A 26,244-nucleotide genomic window follows, 5' to 3' on the forward strand; every position below is an offset into this window, starting at 1 on the left:
ATAGCAATAGTCATGTGTTGTGCAAGGTGCTTTATTATTATTATTATTTTAATAACAACAACAACAACAACATAACAATAATAATAATAATTCTGTCCTGCCCTTCCTCTCATTAGGCACCCAGGGCAGCAAACAAAAGCACTAAAAATACTATAAAACATAATAAAAACAAACTTTTAAATAAAAACAAAACATCCTTAAAACTTATTAAAATGAAACATCTTTTTAAAAAAGCTTTAAAAACATTTTTTTTATTAAAAAAAGCTTTAAAAAAGTATTAAAAAGCAATTCCAATACAGATGCAGACTGGGATAAGGTCCAGGGCCGGCTCCAGGAATGCGGGGGCCCTTGGGCATTAGCCTGCCCCGGGCCCCTCTGCTTCCCTTCCGCGATCCTGCGCATCGCAAAATGAGCTTCCGAGCCTCCCGCCATCCCCCGCGCTTCACTTACCTTTCTCTGCTGTTCGCGCAGGGTTGCCATCAATAAAGATGGCGGCAGAGGTTTCCGTAAGGGACTGAAACCTTTGCCGCCATCTTGGTTGATGGCATGCAGCGCGCGCATTGCTGCCATCAACCAAGATGGCGGCAGAGGCTTCAGTCCCTTACGGAAACCTCGGCCGCCATCTTTATTGATGGCAACCCTGCGCAAACAGCAGAGAAAGGTAGGTGAAGCGCGGGGGATGGCGGGAGGCTCGGAAGCTCGTCTTGCGATCCGTGGGATCACGGAAGGGGAGTGGAGGGCCCCTCAGGGGCCCCCCAGGGGCCCCCCAGGGGCTCCTAGAGCTGCAGGGCCCTTGGGCCAGTGCTCAATCTGGCCGCCCTTTGGAACCGGCCCTGATAAGGTCTCTACTTAAAAGGCTTGTTGAAAGATGAAGATATGATTTTGAATTGTATTGTTACCGCTTCTTTTGTTTCTTACATTGTATTTTATTGTTTGCGTTCTATAGAATTCAAATTGCTAACACAATAAAATACAGTATTGGAAATAAAAGAAGCAATAAAATAATAATATAATAATAGATGGGAAATGGCGGCGAAAGACTGAGAGCTCCAGACGTGAGCTCCGTCATTCTCTTATAATCTCTTTTGCTTTTTAACGATTGCTTAAAATCATTTTCACAAAGAAGTTATCGCCCTACACGCGATTAGCTATTTTGCAACTTTACTTTCTTCAAGATTTGAGGACTGTGAAAATAACTCTGCTATCTTAAGTGGATTCATTATCATCGAACAGTGAGTCATTGAAGTCATTGAAGTTTCCTGCAGGCAAGTGAAAAGAAACCTTGAAACCTTGAGTCAAGCAGCTGCAGGAATATATTTACTGACCAATAATGTGGAGTAACCACTATTTTCCAATTTAAAACTCACCCAAATACCAACTGGGAGCTTAAAGAGCAGAGTTCCTCAACCTTTCGATTTTAAACAAACTTTAAAGAAAAACTATATACTTCAAAAAGAAATGGTTCAAACACGAAAGAAGTGTTATGAACAAGATCCAAATTTAAATGAAAGCTTGAAAGAGCCCATTAAGGGGGGTTTTCAATCTAAAATTACCAAGTTTTTTCTACTAAAGGATAGAGATAAGCTAGAAAGCAAAGAGGGAAGTACTGCAGTGAAACTACCTGATATAGATTTAAAGGAACAGCTCTTTTTTGATCAAACTGAGGAGACTATCTCTGTTCCTGAGGTCTCGGACAATTTACAAACCCCTCAATATGGAGCTGACAGGGCATTTCCAATTGTTCAGTCATCACCATCTGATTCAATTAATTCATCACCACAGGTCCTTGGGCAGCTACCTCTTACTCAATTAGCGGAAGATGACCCCGAATTTCCCTCAATCGATTCCTTTTCTAGTAAAAAAACCGTCCTTGGATCCCCAAGAGTTAAACAACTTTCGCCCAGTCTCTAATTTACCATTCTTGGGCAAGGTGATTGAGAGGGTGGTGGCTGCGCAATTACAGACACACTTGGAGGAAACGGATTATTTAGATCCATACCAATCGGGTTTTAGGACTGGTCATGGAACGGAAACAGCCTTGGTCGCTCTGGTAGATGATATGCGGAGGGCATTGGATAGGGGTGAATACACCTTCCTTGTCCTCCTGGACCTCTCAGCGGCTTTCGATACCGTTGACCACGGTATCCTTTTAAATCGCCTAGAGGGATTAGGAATAGGAGGCACTGTCCTGCAGTGGTTCCGTTCCTATTTCTCAGATAGGCAGCAACGGGTGGCATTGGGAGATGAGGTTTCAGACCCTTGGTCTCTTCATTGTGGAGTGCCACAGGGTTCTATCCTCTCTCCCATGCTATTCAACATCTATGTGAAACCGCTGGGAGCAATCATCAGGAGTTTTGGGTTGCAGTGCCATCAGTACACAGATGACACTCAGCTCTATCTCTCCTTTAAGTCCTCACCAGAGTTGGCTGTGAACACCATGTCCAAGTGCCTGAAATCCGTAAGTGGATGGATGGGAGAGAATAGGCTGAAGCTGAACCCCGACAAGACTGAGATATTACTTGTGGGAGATAAAAGGAAGTTAGGAATTACTGACCTGATGCTTGACGGGGTAAGTTTGCCCCTGAAGGACCAGGTCCGCAGTGTTGGGGTCATACTTGACTCCCAGCTGTCCATGGAGGCTCAGATTACAGCAGTGAGCCGGGCAGCTTGGTATCAATTACATCTGATACGGAGACTGCGTCCCTATTTATTTATTTATTTATTAAATTTATACCCCGCCTTATGGCCAAAAGGCCCTCAAGGCGGCTTACAAGAACACGATATAACATCATAATACATCAATACAATAATGCAATTTTCAAAATTAAATAACAAATAACATTATTAAAAAAAAAGAAAAAACATATAAATGTGTCATGATGAGAGAACCGCATTCAGCCAGGTTTTTTATACTAGATATGCTCTGCTCCGGAGGTAAGACAGTCTCCATTTGAAAGGACACAAATTGGCTCTTCTTCAGCTTTTTCAAGACCTGATCTTCATGACTCCCAAAAACGCCATCCTCCATTTTGTAACTTAGAGACAAGAGACTTGCAGAGGAACTGTTCACTTGAAATTCCTTCAAATATCTTACTTTCAAAAGCCAAGATTACTCTGTCTGCTTTTCTCTGATGATGCATTGAATGCCTCCAAAGGGACTAGCCACCCCGTGATAGCGTGCACTCCCTTTCTTGCCTCTGGGGGTACTGCGAGGTACTGGCGGTGGTGAAGAAAGCTGTTTTAAGGCAATGGTTGTGCCGGCTCCCATAAGATCTGAACAGGGTGGTCCATGACGGATGCTCTTGGAGGTCGCTGATTCATATGGTCGCCATAAGTTGTGATTGACTCCGTTCACTCGTATTGGCTCCAATCAGCAGGAAAGGACACAGGCTCTTCTCGGTGGCTAACACACTCCCCTTTCTTGCTGAGGTACATAGGGACCTGGCTGAGACCCTGCTCCCAAAAAAGTAGCAGGTCTATGACCCCCCGCGCCCCTGGACGACTACACCCTTGCATCTAATATTTCATTTCTCATAATTTTTCCCTATTTATTTCCTGTAATGCTTATTTAGCTCCTACCCCTTTTATCTTCTGCCCAGGAATGCTCTGTCACTGCCATTACTATCCATTGATCATCCACTCCTTCCCTTCCCATTTTGGAATTGCCTCCTCCTACCAATATAGGGGGGATCTGGGGTGACTTCCCACAGCCCAGAACCAGGAGGCATAAAGTCAGTATGATATAGGTCTGTGTACCAGATTGGGCTAACGCCTTAGCCAAATCTGGCCCATTCAGACTGTTTGGGGCTTCATCTGTATAGGGTTCGGGTAGCCACAGATGGCTAGGGTCAGGTTGGATGACCCAGAGTGACCCAGGGTTATCAGGGGACTGGGCATGAGGCAAGGAGAAGAGGCAGCCGCTACTCTCCTTCCTGCCTGACGGTCCCAGGTTCAATCCCCTGTGGCTCTAGTATGGGGGGAATAGACCCCCTACCTGAAATTCTGGAGAGCGGTTGCCAGTCTAAAGTGATCAAGAGGATGGAGCAACTCCCTTATCTTCCTGTTCATCTGCTCCCTCAGGTGATACATGCCCTGGTCTCCTCTCGCTTAGACTACTGCAATGCGCTGTACGTGGGGTTACCCTTGAAAACGGTCCGGAAATTACAGCTGGTACAGAACGTGGCGGCACGCTTGATTACGCATAGCCGTCGCTGGGAGCATATCACCCCAGTGTTATTAGATCTTCAATGGTTAACAGTTGTTTACCGTTCCCAATTCAAAGTGTTGGTGTTGACCTTTAAAACCCTATACGGTTTCGGCCCAGTATATCTGAAGAAACGCCTCCAGAATCACCGATTGTGCCGCCTGATGATATCAGCCTCGCAAGACCTTCTCTCGGTCCCACCGGTGAGAACAGCTAGGCTGGTACGGACCAGAGAGAGGGCATTCTGTTGTGGCCCCCACCCTCTGGAACTCCCTCCCTTTTGATCTCAGACATGCTCCCTCCTTGTCCAGCTATCGCCGAGCCTTGAAGACCTGGCTGTTCAGGCAGGCCTACAAGATTGGGACAGATTAATTTATGTTATAATTGAATTAACGGATGGTTTCTTTAGCTTAAAATTTGATTACGTTGATGTATATGTATTGCTTTTATTCTTGTTGTTCGTCGCCTAGAGTGTCCCTAACCCAGACAGATAGGCGGCTGAAAAATAAAATTTATTATTATTATTATTAATGCAATGGACCCTAAAGGCCATCCTATGAGTCAAGACCAGTCATCTCCTGTCTGTTTTACTAAGACTACAGCCAGCAAGGAAATGGAAGAAATTGGTCAAAAACTACTGCTAACAGGTCAAAAATGCCTTCAATTACAGCTGGCAATAGCAGCCAAAGAGACTGAAAATATTAAAAACTATTTAGAAGAAATAAATGGCTCACTTAAATTCCTTACGGATGAATTAAAAAAATTAACCCTGCCTTTAAATTGCACTTTACCCTTACACAACTTGGTAACTACAAAAAAAAAAAAAAGGGTAAAGGTCAGAAAACTTCGGACTCTACAAAAAGGAAAAATAAAACACAAAAATCTCAAAGAATCTAAACCTGTAAAAAAAGAGAAATTAAATTTCCAAAAACTTTTTAAATTGCTTGAAACTCAATCTCAAACAGAAATACAAGCAAAGAAACTGACTACTGTAACTACTTTAAAGCCAAAGGCATCCACACTAACCCCAGTGAAAGAACCTTCTAGAATCCCTTCCAAACTTTCAATAAGTTCGGGAAAAACTGACCATCTTATAGATACCATCTCAAGGGCTACAAATGGAAAGGATCCCTTTAACAAAAAAAACCTGAAACGGAAATGAACAGTGGTCTCTTAAATATAATTCGAACAAGCTTGCAGTATTAAATCTTCCTATTTATAGAACCAATGAAAAAGCAGATACGAGAAAACAAAGGATATGTCACGTTTTTCAAACACTGGGAGTGGTAGCTTTACGACCAGGAGATATACTGAATATAGAACTTCTCTACGACCCACAAATGAATACATCGGTTTTACTCACCTTTAAATCATCGGCAGTAACAGCCCAGATAATTGCAAATTCACATCTTTTAAACAGACATGGAATAATTGTTCGGAGACATTTTACCAACATAGCTAAACCCACACCCTTACTTAAAAAAAACACGCTGTCAACAAATTATTTTCTACCAACGGAAAATGATAAATTTCATTTGGAGGAAAGTAGCACTCCTTTAAATTCTGGAATGGATGTAACAAAAGTGGATCAGACTTCCTCTATCACCCAAAACCCAATGAAAAATCTTTTATCCCCAACTAAATCACTTACATCTATAGAAAATGAGGATTCTCTGTACTCTTCACTGCAGTCAAAACTAAGACTGGAAGCTTCCAACTCTATTATCTCTGATTATATCACTATAGATATGGCAAGCCCTTATTCCTTATCAACATCGATAACTGCCCAGAAATCTCCGCTCTCTATTCCGGCAAATATTAAGACAACCCAAGAAACCCCGTTTGATTTTATGTGTGAAGGGGAAACAGAATTAGTAAACAGTTTTCATACATTCACCGATTGCGAACAAAGCATGGTTATAAATAAACTACAAAGTCTTCTTAATAACCTTAGAGCCAAAAGAACAGGGTCCAGAGTTTTGGAGGATTTTGAATTGGGTTCTCCAATTAACAAGTAACTATCCCCTCCAAAGACTTCTCAAACAGTTCTGATACAACGTTACTCAAATGTCTGTAAACCTAATATATTGTGCGAGGCAATAATTCACGAGACTCCCGCGTCAACCTGACAAACTTCTCCTTCACCATGAATCACTATTACAGAAATTTCTGATATCTTTGCACAAGAACCAAATTGCCACTTTAAGTATACAACAAATGCTCACACTGAATTATTTGGTCCTTTACAAAGAAAAACAACAACAAAAAGGGACTTAAATTTGAATCTGATAAAAATTGTTTTTTGGAACGTAGCTGGTTGGGCTTCAAAATTAAATAGCCCTGGATGTGTAGAATTTTTGAGCTCTAATGATGTAATTTGCTGCAAGAAACTTGGTCCATCAAAAATATTGTTTTGCATGGTTTTCAAACTCTAGAATTAAAAGCCACTCAGGAAAAAAATAGAGGAAGACCAAAAGCTGGTCTAGCAATATTAATCTCCTCCAGAATTGATGCAAAAATTAAGAAAATTGCCCCCTGTGAACAAATAGCAATTGCAGCTTTAATAGAATTAAGTATGTCATCTATTCTTGCAATAAATGTTTACATACCTCCATCTCTCCCTAAGGGCAGGACGATCCTAGTTTGGCAACAGTTGGAAAAATATATAATCCATCTAGAACATAAACATCCAAAGGCCCAACATACTTCTTGGAGATCTAAATGCTAGAATCTGTCCAAATAATGACATCCTGAAGGCTTCCCCCCTTTGGGGTAAATTGAACACGGAATTTTTAATTCCGTGATATTCTAGAAGCTCTAAAGACCATAAAATTAACTTTGCTGGGATTTGTTTAATCCAACTAGTGGCTCGATTAAATTTAATAATTATCAATGGGCATAAGGAGATTGATTCACCTGCAGAGTTCACGTATATTTCTGCGCGGGGCAGCAGCGTGGTGGACTACGTGCTGTTATCTCCTTCCCTAATCTCATACGTCACCAACTTTTTTGTTGGTGACAGATTAGAAAATGACCATCTCCCCTTAATATTAAATTTGTCTGTTATGAGGGCCCGTAATTCTTCCACAAAATTTTTATACGAAAATCCAACACCGGGAAACGTTTATTACAAAAGAGTTCAATGGTCCGATAGGACCAGCTCCAAGATTGAGAAATTCCTAGCTTCTCCAATGGCCCTTAATTCTAGAAATCAAATAATAAATTCGAACACTAGTATAGAGATTTTATCAGAATACTCTAAGCTATCTCTTGCTTTGGAAAAGCTTCAAAAAAAAGCTAGTCGCCCTCGCGGTCCAACACACCTAATGAAACCTAGTTGGTTTGATAAGGAATGTTAAGCCGCTAAATATGTATTAAGAAAAATATATAACATCTATAGAGTAACAAATGCAAAAATTCTCCCTCCTGAATACTACTCTGCTAAAATAACTTATAAAAAGCTAATTGCCCCCCCCCCAAAATCAGGTACAACAGGAAAGTTGGAAGACTCTAATAAATGCTTCCTTAAACAACGATTCCAAACTTTTTTGGGCAATTGTTACAAATGCTTTAGGATCTACTAATTCTCAGCAATGTAATATTCCATCTGATATTTGGGAGCATCATTTTTCCCTGCAGTTTGCCAAATATAGGGATAACTCCCATGGACTATCGTCTCAGGTCGGCTTTGATTCTTGTCCCGACTGGCCGCCGGTTGCCCAAGATGAAGTAATATGTCTAATTAGAAATCTTAAAAGCGGAAAAGCCCCTGGAATAGATACAATCTTACCAGAATTGCTCAAAACTAACATCCAATGGTGGGCTCCACTGCTCTCATCCCTTTTTACCCAGATAAATTTGTCCGGGAAGATACCCTCATCTTGGCTTGAAGCGGTTATCATTCCCTTATTTAAAAAAGGTGATAAGAAAGATCCTGCAAATTATAGGCCCATTAGCCTTCTATCTGTAGTGGACAAAGTGTACGCATCTCTCTTAAATGTTAAACTTCAATCCTGGTTAGAAGAAAAAAGTATCCTGGGTCCTGAGCAGGCAGGCTTTCGTCCAAATAGATCCACTATTGAACACTGTTTAATATTACGACTCCTGGCAGAAAAATATATGAGCAATAAAAATAGGGGACTTTTTGTCGCTTTTATGGACCTTAAGACTGCATTCGATTCAGTCCCAAGGGATCTTCTATGGGCCAAACTAAATGCGACCTCTATAGACAAACGTCTTTTATTTCTAATTAGCCAGCTATACCAAAATACTTCCCTGAGGGTGAGATATGGGATAAATGGTGAATTAACCAGACCTATACCAGCTCATATAGGAGTGCGGCAAGGTTGTGTCTTAGCTCCTTCCTTATTTAATCTTTTTTTAAATGATTTAAGCACAATCTGCCGCAATGAAAATTTCCACTCCCCCAAATTAGCAGGAACAAATTGTCCCCTTCTTCTCTATGCTGAAGACACGGTCCTGATGTCTTTTTCGGAGATTGGCCTCAAACGCCTTCTTAGGGCTTTCATGAGCTACTGTGAAAAATTTTTTCTTGCCATTAATTTCCAAAAGTCTAAAATAATGGTTTTCACTAAAAGAAAACTGACGCTCCATTGGAAAGTAAAAGGCAAAATTTTTGAGCAAGTTAAAAAATTTAAATACCTAGGTATTATATTTTGTTCATCACTTTCTTGGTCTCTTCATATACAGACTGCAATTCAATCAGCACAAAACGTTTCCAGAGCTTCTATTAGATTCTATCATACTAAAGGCAGCTGTTATATTCCTGCTGCCATGAAAAATTTTAAAATTAAAATACTTGCACATCTTCTTTATGGAGTTCCAATTTGGATTACAGAATTCAATAAAAAGGTGGAAGGGGTTCTTTCAACCTTTTTGCGGGCTATTTTTGGTATGCCAAACTGTGCTTCCCCAGCTGGTCTTAGACTTGAGGCAGGAACAAACTCGATAGAACACACAGCCTGGCTTCATGCTTTCAGATTTTGGATCAAGGTAGCTTATTCCAGACCCTCTTCAGGGTACCTCCACTTAATGTGGAGTGACCCTTTTATAAGCTCGTGGATCAAAATCTATAACAATAAGCTAAATAGTTTAGGCCTGTCCACAGAACTTTTATCTTCCTGGGACTCTGAAAAGGCCAAATATATCATCAGCCAAAAAATAAGGGATCTCGATTATCAATATCTATACTCTAAAGCAGCTACATCTTGCTCCCCATTACATTTTGGGTTGAGTTTTTGTTTGCCATCTCAACCGTCATACCTAGCAGAATTAACATCTCCCCACTATAGATTTTTGTTTTCTCGAGCGAGGTTTAATTGTTTACCCTCTGCTTACTTAACGGGTCGATACCTCGGAATTCCTATAGAACATCGCTACTGTGTCTGTAACTCAAAATCCCCTGAAACTTTATATCATGTTCTTTTAAAATGCGAGTTATACAATGAACCTAGAATTAAACTTATTTTGCCGCTCATTTCAAGGCATCAGGAAAGTTCCCCAGAAGGGGTAGTTCGGTTTCTTTTGTCAGATAAAGACAAAACTACCACTAATTTAGTTAGTCGCTAAATTTTTTTATATTGCTCAAGCCTTACGGGAAAAAAAAAAAGCTGTAACAACGATCTAGTGACCTGAAACATTAAAACTGTGTTTTATTTTATGTCTATACTGTCATTCATAAAAGTTATTTACAAAAATTGTTTTTACAAACTTTTAAAATGTATATTCCTGTATGACCTTTGTTTATGCATATCTATTAAGGAATTGTATTTCTTTGATCTGTTTCGGATCTATGACCGTAAATAAAGAATATATATATAATATAATAATAATAATAATAATAATAAATGTAGGGTGTGTATGCAGCTGGTTTCTAAACACCTGACAATTCTGGTTGCCCTCCTTTGTACACATTTCTGTACATGAGAGGAAGGGAACCAGGGGGCTGCCATTAATGTTGTGGAGGGCAGAGGGAGATACGGAGTGGGGAGGCAGTTATGTCATCGGGGGAGATAGAAGTGTAATAGGGTGTTGGTTGCCCCCAAACTGTCTCCCCACTCAAATAGTCTGGATAGCCATGGTGACAGCTCCCCTGGGTTGAACATGCTGCTTGTGAATGCCAGGTCAGTGAATGGTAAAACAATGGCCATTCAAGACTTGATCCTGGATGAGCACACCAACCTGGCTTGTATCACTGAGACCTGGTTGGATGAAGCTTGGGGGGTTAATCTCTCCCAGCTTTGCCCGCCAGGTTACTCCGTGCAACAGCAGGCGAGACCTGGGGGACGGGGAGGTGGAGTTGCAGTAGTCTATTGTGATACCATCCCTCTGACCAGGTGCCCCCTCCCACAGTCTTCAGGGTTCGAGTGTGTATATTTGAAGCTGAGTGGCCGGGACAGAATAGGGATTCTGTTGGTGTACCGCCCACCCCACTGCTCAACAGTCTCCCTTCCTGAGCTAGCCGGGGTAGTCTTGGGGTTGGTGTTGGAGTCCCCTCGGCTTGTGGTACTGGGTGACTTCAACATCCATGCCGAGACTGCCCTGTCGGGATCGGCTCAGGATTTCATGGCCTCCATGACACCCATGGGTCTGTCCCAAGTATTATCTGGCCCCACTCACGTCGCTGGCCACACTTTGCACCTTGATTTCTGTGTTGGATGGGATGATGGTGATCTTGGTGTGGAGGAACTTTCTGTAGTTCCGTTGTCATGGACAGATCACTACCTGGTTGGGTTCAGACTTACTGGGACTCGGAACCTCTGCAGGGGTGGGGGACCGACTAGGATGGTCCACCCCAGGCGGCTGATGGATCCAGACGGTTTCCTGATGGCTCTTGGGGATTTTCCTGTCACCTCGGCAGGTGATTCTGTTGAAGCCCTGGTTGACCTCTGGAATGGGGAAATGGCCAGGGAGGTGGACATGATCACCCCTGAGCATCCCCTCTCACGGAGTGGAGCCAAACCAACCCCCTGGTTTACCAGGGAATTGGTGGCAATGAAACGAATAAGACGGGGACTTGAGCGATGTTGGCGGAAGACTTGGAACGAGTCTGACCAAACACGGGCTAGAGCCTATCTGAAGGCCTACTCCGTGGCAGTGCGAGCGAAGAAGAAACTTTTATTTTCTGCCACCATTGTGTCTGCTGGGAGCCGTCCAGTGGAGCTGTTTCAAGTGGTCAGGGGTCTTTTACACTCTGGCCTGAGAGAGCAATATAGACCACTCAACGGCCCACTGTCAAGAATTTGCATGGCACTTTGCGGATAAAGTCGCTCAGATTCGCTCCGACTTGGACGCTGAAATTGATACAGTCTCAGGGGATGTCACTTTGGCTCCTGTCTGTCCAATAACAATGGATTCTTTTCAACTGGTACAACCCGATGATGTGGACAAGATCCTTGGAGAGGCGAGAGCCACCACATGTTTGCTAGATCCTTGCCCTTCCTGGCTCATTAAAAGTGCCAGAGGGGGACTGACCAAGTGGATGAGGGGAGTGGTTAATGCCTCTTTACAACAAGGCAGAATCACAACGTGCCTAAAAGAGGCAGTTGTAAGGCCTTTGTTGAAAAAGCCCTCCCTGGATCCCTCTATAATGAGCAACTATCGGCCAGTCTCCAACATTCCATTTTTGGGCAAGGTAATAGAGCGTGTGGTGGCCACCCAGCTCCAGAGATTCTTGGATGAAACAGGTTATCTGGACCCATTTCAGTCTGGGCACAATTCAAAGTGCTGGTTTTGACCTATAAAGCCCTACACGGCTTAGGTCCAGGCTATTTGTCAGATCATATCTTCCTATATGAGCCTGCCCAGACCCTGAGATCTCCAGGAGAGGCCCTTCTCTCAGTCCCAACACCTTCACAAGAGCGTTTGGTGGGGACATGAGATGGGACCTTTTCGGTGGCTGCCCCTAGGTTCTGGAACTCCCTTCCTAGGGAGGTATGAATGGCCCCTTCCTTGCTAACCTTTCGTCGGCAGACATAGATTTTTTTATTCTGACAGGCTTTTAGTATAGAAGGTATTTAAGATAGGACTCTATAAGGTCGGTTGTATTGTCCCATGGTTTTACCCATATTATTTTAAATTGTTTTTTTGTATTTTAGGTGTATGCTTCATGGTTTTAATGTCGTGAATAGTTTAATTGTATTTTAATTGTATATTTTTGTATGCTTTTAACCATATGTAGTTTTTATCTGTAAGCTGCCCTGAGTTCCAGCTTTGGAAAAAGGGCGGGGTAAAAAATAAAGATTCATTCATTCATTCATTCTTTATTTCTACCTAGACTGTTCAAGGGTGTGCAGTTCAGTTGGGCCAGAAAAACACTTTGCACCCTCTGCTACCCACTTTCGTTCTCCTCTCTATGGCTGCCCTTCCCTATTTGACAGGTGACCATGTTTCACAATGGCCTGTTTATTAAAAGGCCGGAAGCAAGCACTATCAGCCTGTTGCCACCTCAGTTTCCATAGCAGCAGCTGTGCTGTTGTTCTTGCCATGGGGAAAGTTGGTGCATACAGAAGCGAACAGAGCAAATTTGGAAGCCTCTCTCTGCATTGGGGATTCACAGACACACCCAGCGCACTTTGTCAGGAGGTAAGCCTGGAGAATTCCCAGAGTTCTAGATGGATTATTGCTGCTAGCGCTTCCCCCCCTTTAGCATGTCGCTTGCGGTCAGTTGCTCAAAGCACCTGACCTCTGGAGCAGTTTACTTTGCAGGAGATCAGCTCTCTGATTAAGGAACCCTGCAGAAATATCTAGATGGGTCTAAGAGGGGTTCGCACACGGATGATCCTGTCTTTGCAAAGATTGCTGGACTGTTGCTATTTTCAAGTGAGATTCAATCACATATCAGCAAATTCAGGTTGCACAATTACTTGAATTGGAGGTCTTGCGCAACAAACCCAGTTCCCCAAAAGTTCAGAATTTTTGCAGGAAGGAAAGTGAGAGGAAAATGCACTAGAAAGTGTGGGACAAGGCTTGCTTTGATGCAAGCTCCCGCCAATTTATTCTATTCTGTTTGAATTCTATTCTATTCTATTCTGTTTGAATTCCAGGAAGATTTGAGGAGTTCAGGATGTTAGTAGTGGATATGTGCATGCACTCTCACATTCATAATTTCAAAAGAAAAAAGTCCCCATCATTTCCATTCCTATGGAAGGGTGTGAAATAAACAAATAGGAAAAATAGCATTCATCATGTGTTTTACCATTACCTTAAAATCCACAATTGTAACATTGTGTATTGTACAATAACCAAACAAAACAGAAATACAAACATTTAAAATAGCATTTAAACAGGGTTTGTCTTTTTGTTTTGCTTTGTTGTCATGCAAATTCCAGAAGTACGCCTTTGAAAGAGCTACAGAGTCTGATGTTTTGAGTTCTGCTCCAGTAAACATACCTAGTAAAGCAGGATATCAGAATTCAGGGAGGAATCCAGCTTTGGTAGATTCTGCAAACACCCCGACACTCAGTCTTTTTGGACTGATCTAATTACATTTTTCATATGCTAGACTTATTTTATGCATTTTCTATATTGGTAATCAGAGTGCAAAACGGTAATGGGGAACCTGAGGGCCTCTAGAAGTTGTTGGACTCCACCATTCCCATCAACTTCACTCAACACTGCCAACAGTCAGCAACATCTGGAGGGCCGCAGGTTCTCCATTGCTAGCGTAACATTGGATAGAACTGATCATGCCATATCTATTCATTATCCATAGTTGCAAACATTATTTAGGGGAGAAAAAAACTAACAGAGGTGCCCCCCATCCCAAAAAGCTGACCAATGCGAATTAGGCCTGGAATAGTGACTGACTGTTGGGGTGGGGGAACAGGAAATGGAAAACAGATGGGAGGAATGGGATGGAGTAGTTGGGATCCTGAACAACAGCATTCCAGACTTCAACTCTTTGTTGCAGGTCTCACTTGTTATTAAAAATAATATGTTGCATGCATACTGTTATAGGATTGTGGGGATGGTTTGGATGGTATCTGTGAATCCCCTCCCAGCATGCTAATCCTGTATCTGGAAGCTGGGATCTGCAGTAGAAGCAACCTACTGTAATGACCAACCCAGGTTCTTTGTTTGGTTAATGGGTCTATCAAGTGCCCCCACTGATGTAAGAATTTGGCCAGGAGAGCAATGTGCTGCCATAGGAACAAGGACATTCCTCCTCTCTCTGTCACCTGGCTGTGGCAGGAAGTGGATTTTGAGTGAGTCTGAGGAAAAGCTGGAAGCTGAAAAGAGACAGAGGCTTGGCTTGTTCTCTGTGCTTGAACTCCAAACCATGGCTTTGGGGAGTACCCCAGAAACCTAAAGGGGAAGCAAGATCCATTGGAGTGTTACTGCTGAGAACTCCATCTTATACACTGACCTTCATTCCAAGGAAACCAAACCCTGGATAAGCTCAGGAACCCCCTGGAAGTCTTACAGCGTTCAGACAGTGGGGTGCATACAACACTGCAGTGCTTTTGGTGTCCACAGTAATCCTTATAACAATCCTGAAAGGCAGTATGACTATCCCCTCCCATACTGCAGAGTAAAGGACTGAGGCTGAGAGACGGTAGTTTGCTTATACTTACTCAGTGAGTGGCATGAGACTTGAATCAGCAGCCTTCTAGATCAGAGATCATTCTCTTAGGGTACAGCCCCATCCATCCTTAGCTGATAAGTCCCATTAAATTCAATGGGAGTTATTTCTGAGTATTCATGTGCATTGTTAACAATTACACCACCAATGATCTCTTTTGAAAAGACTAGCCAATCAGAAACAAGACACTCTTCTATAAGGTTTCCATCTTTTATTTGTAATTCCTGGTAGAGGTTCTGAGCTTTTATTAGCTAAATTACAGAGCAAAATTCATCTATGGCAGCTTTTCTATCCCTTCCTCTCCATGCTGGGAAATTGATAATGCACTGAAACAGGGATGAGAAACCTGTGGCTCTCCAGATGTTGGACTCCAACTCCTATCAGCCCCGGCCAGCATAGCCAATGGTCAAGGATGGGAATAATAGTGATACAGGGAGGGACAGGGATGGCACTCTGCCACCTGCTTCACAGCAGGGATAATGTGACAGGACCTTCTTGATGGTGATTCCCTATTTGTGGAATGCCCTCCCTGGTGAGCTGTGTCTATCTTAATGATTGATTTCCAGGAGAAATTCCAAAATATTTCCGTTACCCAGGTATTTGATGGCTGAAAAACACTGGCCATGGCCACCTTGAAATTAGCAGTTGTGAGGGTATGTGATTGCTTTTCAATGCACTTAGGTGCTCTCAGCGTTTTGAATATTTTAGATGGTTTTAAAATGGTTTTTACATTTTTAAAAGAACATTTTAAGTTATATTATTTTACCTTTTTGATATTTGCCCCCCTGGGCTCCTTTAAGAGGAAGGGCAGGATAGAATTTTAATTGACAAAATAATCATTCAATCAATAATCCTCTGACTGGCAGCAGCTCCCTAGGGTTTTAAAGAGGAATCTCTCCCAACCCTACCTGGAGATGCCAGGGATTGAACCTGGACTGATTGCATGCAAAGCAGAGGCTCTGCCACTGAGCTCCATTTCTTCTCCTAGGAAGATGTGCGTTAGATTGGCATGCATGGCCACCAGTTTAGCTGCCACTTTTATTTTGAAAAGTCCCCAAGTCCCTTTACTGAATTTGTGACCAAGCAAAAATGTCACAAAATAGTGAGTAAGCTTTCAAGGCCTCCGAGACCCTTCACTGGGGCAAAAGTAAAGTGGGAGGATACACATGTGGGGGGGGGGGAAGCTGTCTGCATTGGTCAAAAAATCACTTATGTGTTGTATAGTCTTAGAAGCAGTGTGGCTATGGGGTTTCTTAGGAAGAGCGCCTGCACTTCAGAATTTGCTACTACAACACTGGATGGGAATCGTAGGCCAGCAACCTCTGAAAGTCCACAGGTGCCCCTTCCCTTCAGTGAAATGTCAAATTTGGAAATGTTGCCAAGTTTCTAGTTCATGAGACATTTCATATCAGTACTGATACCCCCGGGGGAGTCATAAGGATTCCCAGAGTCACAGGATTGTGGAAGAATACAGGTTTATGAGCTCTCCCGTTATTTTTTTTTTTTATCATTAATTTTTATTCAAATTTTCAAAGACAAGAAACAAAACAAAACAAAAACAATTAAACAATAAAATAAAATGTTGACTTCCGATTTGGTGCAGATCAGTTATAGGTCTACAATATATAACAATCCTATCTCTAAAATTATATTATAAAATCACTTTCCTCCAGTAGTTATCTTAATTAATCATCAAATCTCATAAACATTATTTTATTCTTTCCACAAAAAGTCCAAGAGAGGTTTCAATTCCTTGAGAGATATATCTTTCAATTTTTCTCCAAATAAACATATCACTTAATCCATCTAATTCAAATCTGTTAGGCCCAATAATTTCAATAGCCATTCTTCCATTATCTATATTAATTCCATCTTCCATCTTCAATAATCCTGTTAAGTCCAGTAATTTCAGTAGCCATTCTTCCGTTATCAGTATCCCATAATAATCTTGTTGTCATAGCCATAGTCCAAGCAAACATATCAATTAATCCATCTCGTCAAATCTGCCAAGTCCAATAATTTCCACAACCATTCTTCCATTATCAATATTAATTCCATCTTCCATCTTCAATAGTCCTGTTAAATCCAGTGGTTTCAGTATCCATTCATCCATTATCAGTATCCCATGATGATCTTGCTGTCATAGCCATAGTCATATAACAAGAGTCTGATGGGAATTTCCCCCATCACAAATATGTCCTTGCCATCAATTCTGAATATGTTGTTGAAATATTGTTGTAAAGTCACATCTCTGCTCTGGGTGCATCTCTGCTCTGTCACATATTTGTAGTTAATTCCATAACTTTTTTCTATGTCAAGCCCCATCACATCATTCCAGTCAAGAATTCTGAGTATGTTGCTGAGATATTGCTGCAAAGTCATATCTCTGTTCTTCTTTTTTACAAAATGCACTGGCTCATTTCTTAAGAGTTTCTCCACTGTCACATATCTGTAGCCAACTCCATAGATTTTTTCTATGTCAAGCTCCATCATATCATTCCAGTCCAGAAAATTATCCAAGACATTGATAACTTTACCACCAAAATCTTCATTAATTTCTTCAGAGACAACGTTGAATTCCAAACAGTAAACTTTATTTCTAACATCCATAAACTCCAAATCTTTTTCCAATTTCACATTTGTTCCAATCTCCAGGGCTTGTAGCTTCCCTATCCCATCAAACTCCTCTCTCACAGAATCCATTGTTTCTTTAAGCTCCTGCGTCATTTTGTTAAATTCAATTTTCATCTCCTGTCTACCCTGTCTCAGGGTTTGTTTCGTTATCTCAATCTCAGCCATTATTTTCTGAAACATAATTTCTTCCATGGTCTCAATCGCTTTCCTGGTTGTCTTTCTTAAAACCACAGAAACAAAAATTATTTCAGCCACAATTGGGTTAATGTTCCAGGCTTGCTTATATCAGTGTAGACATTACAGCCTGCCTTATCTCTATGTGTTCAGGAATACAAAAACAAACTTAGTTCCCAACATCAAAACAATTAGTGGCGTCGTGAACAAGCAGATTCGTCAAAATGAAATAGACCAAAAAAAAAGTTTTTGTTCCCTCCTCCTCGAAATAGAAATCCCTCTTCTGTTGGTATCTTTAGAATGCACCTCCAGGACAGCTTTTTGCGATAAAAACAAAGATAAGCTTTTTCGATTTCTTTCCTCCTTAATTTCGTTAGTGAAAGAGAAAAGCCATAAATTCACCTAGAAGTTATTCTTTTGGCTATACCTGGTGACTATTTCAACAGATGTTAAACATCAGATGTTAAACATCCCAGTTGTAAGGATTTCCTGAGGATTGTGGAAGATTATAAGCTGGGGGAAAGCACAGGTTTGTGAGATCTCGCTTTATGATCCCTTGTTTTTTGATGTGCTTGGTGATGTGTTCTTCAGATCCCATGCTCTTCCTGGATCCTGCCAGTTCCTTCGGCCATTGACTTGGATCTCTAGATCCCAGTTTTGGATCTGTGTTAAAACCTGCACAACCACGAGAGACATTCACAAGACTTGATTGTAACAATTCAGCTCTCTACATGTTACTCCAGAAGTGGAGTGGATTTACCGCCTTCCCTTCCCGCTACAGTGTTGGCAATAAATATTTCCAACATGGCTTTGTGGAAATGGAGCCCTCGGCTAGGCCCAGCAAAGTTGTGGAAAGTTCTAGAACAAACCATCAGCTCTCGCAATTGTTTTCTTTGGCAGAGCTGGAGAGAAACAACATGAACAGGGCTCTTTCTCCAAAGGTTATCTTTCCATCAAAGGTAAGAAAGTACATTTTGTGCTGGGGCTTACCCCATCAGGTTTGATCATCCATTTATTTAAAGTGGTCATGCCCCTTCAAGGCGACTCCTCTACTGAGGAGGAGCTGGAGCCTCCAGAAACTCAGGAACAGCACCGAACAGCAGCTGGGACCCTCAAGGGAGACTGGCAAGGATCCCCCCCCTGCAGGTTGGCCTTTGAAGAAGAGGCAGAACAAATCCTGAGCCCCTGGGAGCAATAGAGCCTCAAGAGGTAGACTGAAACCTTCCCAGTCAGGAAGAGTGCTTGGTTGCAGAGGAGGCCTCCTTGTGAGTACAGGGCCCCTCAGGAGGAGGGCCCCTCCTCACAACGAGGACTGTCTGCAGAAACCTCTAAGGGGCTGCACCTGGGTCCTGAGTAGGGTTGCCAGGCCCGGCCTCCAAGAGGTCTTCTGTATCTTTACAAGTTGTGCAAGGGGAAGGGAGAATTCCACCTTGTGGTTTTTCCCATTGCAGTGTTGCAAGAACACCTGCACTTGGTTGACTTTCTCTTCTCCTAAAGACACAGGATCAGTCTCAGTCCCTGAGCCTGGCAACCCTAGCTGAGTGCAGTTCTGGTAGCTCTAGCTTAAAAGCCTCAATGCAAGGCTAGGAGAGCTGCTGGAACAGCATCTTGGTACCAGCTCTGTGTCAGGTACCTGATCCTGACCTTTAGCATAACCTAGACTTTAGGCTGCCCTTTGATTTGTCTTTTGCCTGAGCCCCTGCTTGAACCTCTGCTGAACTGGACCTCAGACAGCTTCTTGATTTGCACTGAGTCTTGCCTGAACACTTGTTGGAACCTCTTCTTGCCTAGAACTGGACCTTGGATGTTGCTGCTGTCTGTGTCCACAAGAACCTTGGTTATCTGGAAGGCCCCTGCAACCTGGGATCCAACTAGGACAGGACAAAAGCACAAGTGGAGAACCTGTGGCCTTCCAGATGTGGTTGGACTCCAAACTGCATCAGCCCCAGCCAGCATCTCCAATGGTGAAGGATGGTGGGAGCTGTAGACCAACAAAATTTGGAGGGCCACACACTCCCCATTCCTGACTTAAAAGTACTTTTACCCCACTTCTCAGCTGAAAAGTCACCCAGAGGTGGGAATAAAAGTTTACAAGCTTCCACTTCCAGTTTTGGTTAACCACCGCTTACCTCTGCTTGTCCAAACCTAGAACATGGCTTAAAAATGGTTAGCTTAAAGCAAGATAGCTGCAGAAACTACAACTTGAAGATGGCTTGTTTTACGCTAAGCGCAATTAATGTAAATGAACATTAACCACGGTTTGTTAGTTTGGATTACATGGCAAACTGTGGTTAATCAAAAGCAAAGGCAAAAACGTCCAAATTCCTCCTCTCGACTACATGGGGAGAGGGTTGCACATGAGCCCAGAAGAGTGTGGCCCTTCAGATGTTCCTGAACTACAATTCCCATAGTCACTGACCATTAGCCTTATTATTGCTGATGAGAGTTGGGAGTCCAACCCACATCTGGAGGGCCACAGTGTCCCCATCTCTGTGCCAAACCATGGTTTAGTGTGCCATCCAAATGCAGCCAGTCAGTCGGCAGCCTTCCATGCTAGATTTGGTACTCATCTGCCTCTTTCTTTCTCCTTGATCAGATAGTTGCTAATGGGACACCAGGAGCACTGGAGCTCAGCAGCTCAAGAAGCCGAGTGAGAGAATATAGCAGGGACTCTCTTCACCCGAAGCATCCTCAGAGAGCAAAGGCGATGCGTCCACAGCAAGGCATCTGCTCCAAAGACAGCATAATGTATGTTTGGCTTTTGCATGGAGAGGAGCGGGGAGAGGTTAAATCCACCCGGCATAACGTAGTTGGGTATCTTAAGAGTAGAGGATACCAGGAAACTGCCTTATACTGAGTCAGACCATTGGTCCATCTAGCTCAACACTGTCTACACTGACTGGCAGTGGCTATCCAGGGCAGGAGTCACTCCCAGTCCGACCTGGAGATGCCAGGGACTGACCCTGGGACCTTCTGCATGCAAAACAGCTACTCTACCACAGAGCTATGGTGCCTCCTTCATAGACGCAACTAAGCTACTTTAAGTGACAAAATTCCAGGGGTGCGTGCGTGGTTTGGTTAAACAGACAGGCTACTTGAATGACTTCTTATTTGCTTTCATTTTAGCAAACATCAGTTAAATCATCAAAAAAGATTTAGCTAGCAAGCTTACTTTCAGCTGAGACTGTAGTAAGTGTTGGGGGTAAAGTATCAATGCATGTTACAAGTGACCTGAACCCATGGGGGTGGGGGAGACAGAAAGGTAATATATTCTTCCCTCTGCTGGTTCCTCCTTTACAGTGTTTGTTGTTTTTGTTGGCTTTGCTCCTCCCCTCCCTTAGTAACGGCTCTCTGAGTGGAAGCTGTGTGGCTGCTTCAGTATCTATGGCTTCACCTCTTTGTAGTAATAAACTTTACATTTCTTTATTCTTTTCTTAATAGACCAGTTATTTCTGCACTATGCTACAATATATATTTATCCAAAACTCTAGCAATAAGGCGGTTTAGTCTTTCTTGCCTTGTGGTAGATCTTTACTAGTTTCTGTTCATTAATGTTACACTCTCCTGATGCAGCCGATATGGCAGCGATAGAGCATCTGAGGCCGGGGGCTCCTCAAATTGTAGCTAAGTCTCAGTCAGCCCCACTCCACCTCACTCTGCCCCCAAATCCTGTTGCCTTTCCTGAACCTTCAAAGGAAACATGTAAGTGAAAACTGTTTGAACCATTCCCAGCATTGTTACTTAAGTGACATTAAGATGCATGCATGGCTAAGTTATGCCATTCCAGTCAGGGGTGGAATTCGGGGAGAGGAGGGTGCCAGAAAGGCAGCTTACCTAGCTGTTTTGGAGGGTGGGCTAGCATTCAGTTAGCATTTCAAGCCAAATCGACCAAATTTGCACTTTCTGAAACGAGAACCGAAAGTGTGCATAAAAATGAATATATGAGTGAAAATCTATAAATGTCTTGTATTAGGAACAAAATGTTTGCAAAAATGTCAAAACTGCCTACAAAAACATGTTTATTATGAGAAACTCACTAAAATGCTGGAGAATTTCATGAGGATTTTTAAAAAAAATGCAAATTGCTACAGAAATGTGGAAAACCACATTTCAGATTAGAAAAATAAGAAATGGAGAGAACTGAAACTGACAGATCTTTCCATCCCTAGCGTGGGCCCAGCCAACCTAGTTATCTTGATTGGAAATGAAGTGGTATGCCCACCCCAAAACCTTTGCAGGTGTAAATAGTATTGAAAGCAGGATCATGTATAATTGCCCCGATACCATCATGAGCACAAATTATGATGAATGCACAAGAGAAAAACATCTAGAGGGGCCCACAGTTAGTTGTACTAACTGTAGGCAATATAAACCAATAGGTTAAGGTGCTCACTGATGTGTGCCTCCCCTGCACCTCTGATGCTAAAACATGTTAAAATTGCATCTTAACTGTCCCAGTGTGTGTATTGTAAGGTGTCATGATTCAAATGATGTTCTTTTGTATGTAGACCAGCATGAGATCTGGCTTTGTCTCCCCATATTACTAGGGACGTTTGTTCTGTCCGTGATCCTCCCACGAGATGTAAAGGCAGGATCTAGTGGAAAAACATAATTGTGTCATTGATGACAGGCTAAACCTTGTGTACGGCAAGATCAAAGTTCTGCATTCAAATCCTTTTTTTAGGATATGAAGCACGAGGTGTAAAATGTAGTGAGTGTAAGATGTAGTGATGGCCACCAACTTGGAGGGGTTTAAAACAGGATTCAACCAATTCATAGTGGATGAGGTTATCCGTGGCTACTAGCCATGATGGCTATGTTCTACCTCCACTCTCAGAGGCAGGATGAATGCCAGTTGCTGAGAACTGCAAGTGGAGAGAGTGCTGTTGAGCTCAGCACTGCTTGCACTGCTTGCAGGCTTCCCATAGCCATCTGGTTGACCACTGTGAGAACAGGATGCTGGACTAGATGCACCACTGGCCTGATCCAGCAAGGCGGCTGTGGCGGCTGTGGCTGCGGCTGCTGCTGCTGTTATGGCTGTCATCGTCATCATCATCATCATCATCATCATTTCAATTTCTTCTCATCCCAGGGCAGGTTACAACAATTTAAAATTAAATGTTGAAAACAAATTATAGTCACAGGAATAGGGTGGGTTCTGAAAATTTGTATCTCAGTAGTCAAAGGGCAAAACAAAGAGGTGTAGCATATGGTGGAAACCATAAAGTGAAGGTGCCAGAGGAACCTCTGCAGGGAGGGAATTCCACAGCCTAGGAGCCACCACAGAGAATGCCCTCTCCTGTTCACATATATTCTTATATTGTCCTTCACAGGGATGTATCAAATGGTATAGAAGACAATGGGCAACTTCCCGGCTCAACCACCAGAAGAAGGCATTCTTTATCTCGCCTCCCAAACAGCAATGCAAGAGAGTATAGTCCCATGCAGCCATTGGCTAGAAGGATATGGAGGACTGGCTCGGAGCTTGACTTGCGACCATCCTTACTGGAAGAGCTAGGAAGGAAAATTGAGCTGGGGGAAGCTAGCTGCATGGTGAGGAACCTGGAGATGGAACTCAGCATGATGCAGTTTGAGCTGTACTCCCTTAAACAGAAGGTAATGTGGAATACTGTGGAGAGCTCTGGGTGCTGAACCTCAAAAAGGATATTTTAGTGCTGGGAAAGGTTCACAAAAGGGCAACCAAAATGACGAGGGAGGTGGAGCAACTCTTCTATAAGGAAAGGTTACAACCAGGGATGGAAAGACCTGTCAATTTTGGTTCTCTCCGTTTCTCATTTTTCCAGTCTTAAATTCAGTTCTCCATGTTTCTGCACAATTTGCCAATTTTTTAAAAGAAATCCTCATGAAAATTCTCCATCATCTTAGAGCAAATTTCTCTTAATAAACCCATTTTTGTAGGCAGTTTTGAGTAATGTGCACATTTTTGAAAGCAATTTCTTGTCATGTAATGCATTTTTGTGTTGTTTTCACTCATGTATTCATTTTTATGCACATTTCCCCCTAATGTATGCATTTTGGAAAACATTGTTTGATTGGTGAACTGCATTGCAAAATTCAAATCAGTGCCAATTTCGAGGGGTGGCTGCATTTCAGTTCTCATATTGTTTCGGAAAGTGCGAATTTGATAGATCCAGCTTGAAACGCAAACTGAATCGAATTTCTCGCCCATCCCTAGTTATAACATTTGGGGCATTTTAGGTTAGAAAAAAGGCAAGTAAAGGGGTAAGTGAGAGGCTTATAGGATTATGCAGGTGCAGAGAAAGTGGATAGGGAGTTTTTCTCCCTTTTTCATTATACTAGAATCTGGGGCTGTCTAATGAAGGATTGTAGCTCGGTGGTAGATCATCTGCCTTGCATGCAGAAGGCCCCAAGTTTAATCCATGGCATCTCCAGGAAGGGCTATGAAATACTCCTGCCTGAAGGCTGAAAGCCTGGAATGCTGCTGCCAATCAGTGTAGATAATATTGGGTTAGATGGACCAATGGTCTCACTCATTGTAAGGCAGCTTCCTATGAATTAAGCTGAATGTTGGAAGATTCAGGACAGACCAAAGGAAGTACTTCTTCATACAGCGCATAGTTAAACTATGGAACTTCCTCCCACAAGATATAGTGATGACCGCCAACTTGAGCATCTTTAAAAGGGAATCAGACAAATTCATGGAGGATAAGGCTATCAGTGGTTAGTTATGGTGACTATATACTACCCCCAGGACGCCTCTGAATACCAGTTGCTGGGGAGTGCAAACAGGGAGAGTAAGGTTGCACTCATGTCCTGCTTGTGGGCATCTGGCTGGCCACTCATGTCCTGCTTGTGGGCTTCCCATCAGGATGCTGGACCAGATGGGCCACTGGCCTGATCCAGCAGGGCTCTTGTATTCTGAAATCTACAAACTGTAGACTCTTGTTTGCTCCCAGAGTACCACTCTCAAGTGTCTGGAGTAGTTTATGCTCCAGTCCTTGTTGGGGTAAATACATAGGATCATAGGAAGGTGCCTCCTACTGAGTCAGACCAGGGCTCCATCTAGCTCAGTACTGCCTACACCGCTGTTCTTCAACCTTGGACCCCCAGATGTTAGCTACAACTCCCATCAACCCCAACCGGCTTAGCCAGTGGCCAAGGATGGTGGGAGTTATAGTCCAACAACATCTGGGGACTCACGGTTGAAGCAGTGGTTCACACTGACTGGGAGCAGCTCTCCATGGTCTCAGGCGGGTGTCTTTCCTAGCCCTTCCTGGAGATGCCAGGGAATGAACCTGGAACCTTCTGCATGCAAGTCAGATGCCCTGCTACTGAGCTATGGCTTTTTTTCCAAGGAACAATCTCACGTAGGAACATAGTCTGATACCTCCTTCATTTCATGCAATGGAGATTAATTTACAGTTTGCCTCAATCTCCTCTGACCCCTTGTCTTTCTTACAGCAGATGGAGAGCTCTTTTGCTCATCTACAAAAGGAAAAGAAATGGTTGGAAATGACACGGACGAAAGACAGGAAGCAGAAAGGGGACCTAGATGACAAGTGAGTATGACCTTGCCTCAGAGTCCCAAGGCATGGCCTCAAGGCTGGCGGCACAGCAACCTTGCTGAAGCTAAGCAGGTGTGGCCCTGGTCAATGTCTGGATGAGAGACCACATGGGAATCTCATGCATGTCACCTTGAGTTCCATGGAAGAAAAGCAAAAAAACCAGATAAATACATCTAGTTAAAAAATAATAATCAAGGAAGGATTTGTCTGAATGATTGTTGGGGGCTGATACTTTTCAGGTGAGAAGGCTGGTGGATTTGTCGATTAGGGCAAATGGGGCACCCCCTCACCAACCTCAGTCAGCCCTTGGCCAGCCCACCACCTGTCTGCCTTCTTCCTTATAACCAGTCCCAAGGACAGCACTAGTTGACAGCTTCCTCCTCCTTCGTATCAGAGTCAAAAAACGCAGCAGGGTGAAAGATCGGGACAAATCTAGAATTATCTGTCTCTGTTTGTCATTGGCTCTGGCTCCACCTACTGTTGGCCTCCTGCCTCACACCCTCCCAGTCCCAATGAAGACCAGCCACCACTGGGTACGTCTGGCAGTTTGGATGGTGCTTTCAATGTATGCCCCATTACAAAGCTCATTCTGGAAGTATGTGATGATGGCAAAGGAGCTTCAAGGAACAATACTGTGGAATGCGCTGCACAATGCTTTACATCTGAGTGACTGCAGATCAAGTATGCTAACAGTCTAATTTTGGAGGGTACGCCAAACATTGCTGTTGCTAATGTTAGTTGGGAGTCAGAAACTCATTGCTGAATTACAAATCATCCAGTGATCTTCCAGTAGATCCCAATCTAACTTCTGCTGCCCCCACTGCAATTTAATGAGAGCAATCACCTGATTTCCTTGACCTTTCATTTTCTTCTGGAATATTTACATAGGACCACAGATAAGTGCAGGGAGAATCAGGGTAGAAAACACACTGTTCTGCCGGTTCCAGTGCATCTCCACCTCTCTCTTCTGAAAACGGGGGCACATGATGCTTGTTAAACTGCACCCCTTTTTACTGTAAAATCTGGTGCTGCTTGAGTTTGTGTATTTTTAAATTCGGCTTCAAAGAGAATTCACAACTGAT

General features: G+C 42.9%; 1 protein-coding gene across 1 annotated transcript in view; it reads left to right on the top strand.

The window, feature by feature from the left end:
* Window positions 1–18,531: 18,531 nt before the first annotated feature.
* Window positions 18,532–26,244, top strand: part of LOC133370004 (golgin subfamily A member 6-like protein 22) — a 67,693-nt gene continuing 59,980 nt past the window's right edge. The window contains exons 1-4 of the mRNA XM_061595869.1: window positions 18,532–18,574; window positions 20,212–20,363; window positions 22,949–23,231; window positions 25,059–25,156. Coding sequence (XP_061451853.1) covers window positions 18,533–18,574; window positions 20,212–20,363; window positions 22,949–23,231; window positions 25,059–25,156 — 575 coding nt within the window. The 5' untranslated portion in view covers window position 18,532. The remainder of the gene's footprint in view (window positions 18,575–20,211; window positions 20,364–22,948; window positions 23,232–25,058; window positions 25,157–26,244) is intronic.

The sequence above is a fragment of the Rhineura floridana genome, chromosome 14 (assembly GCF_030035675.1).
Source record: "Rhineura floridana isolate rRhiFlo1 chromosome 14, rRhiFlo1.hap2, whole genome shotgun sequence".
NCBI classification, from domain to species: domain Eukaryota; kingdom Metazoa; phylum Chordata; class Lepidosauria; order Squamata; family Rhineuridae; genus Rhineura; species Rhineura floridana.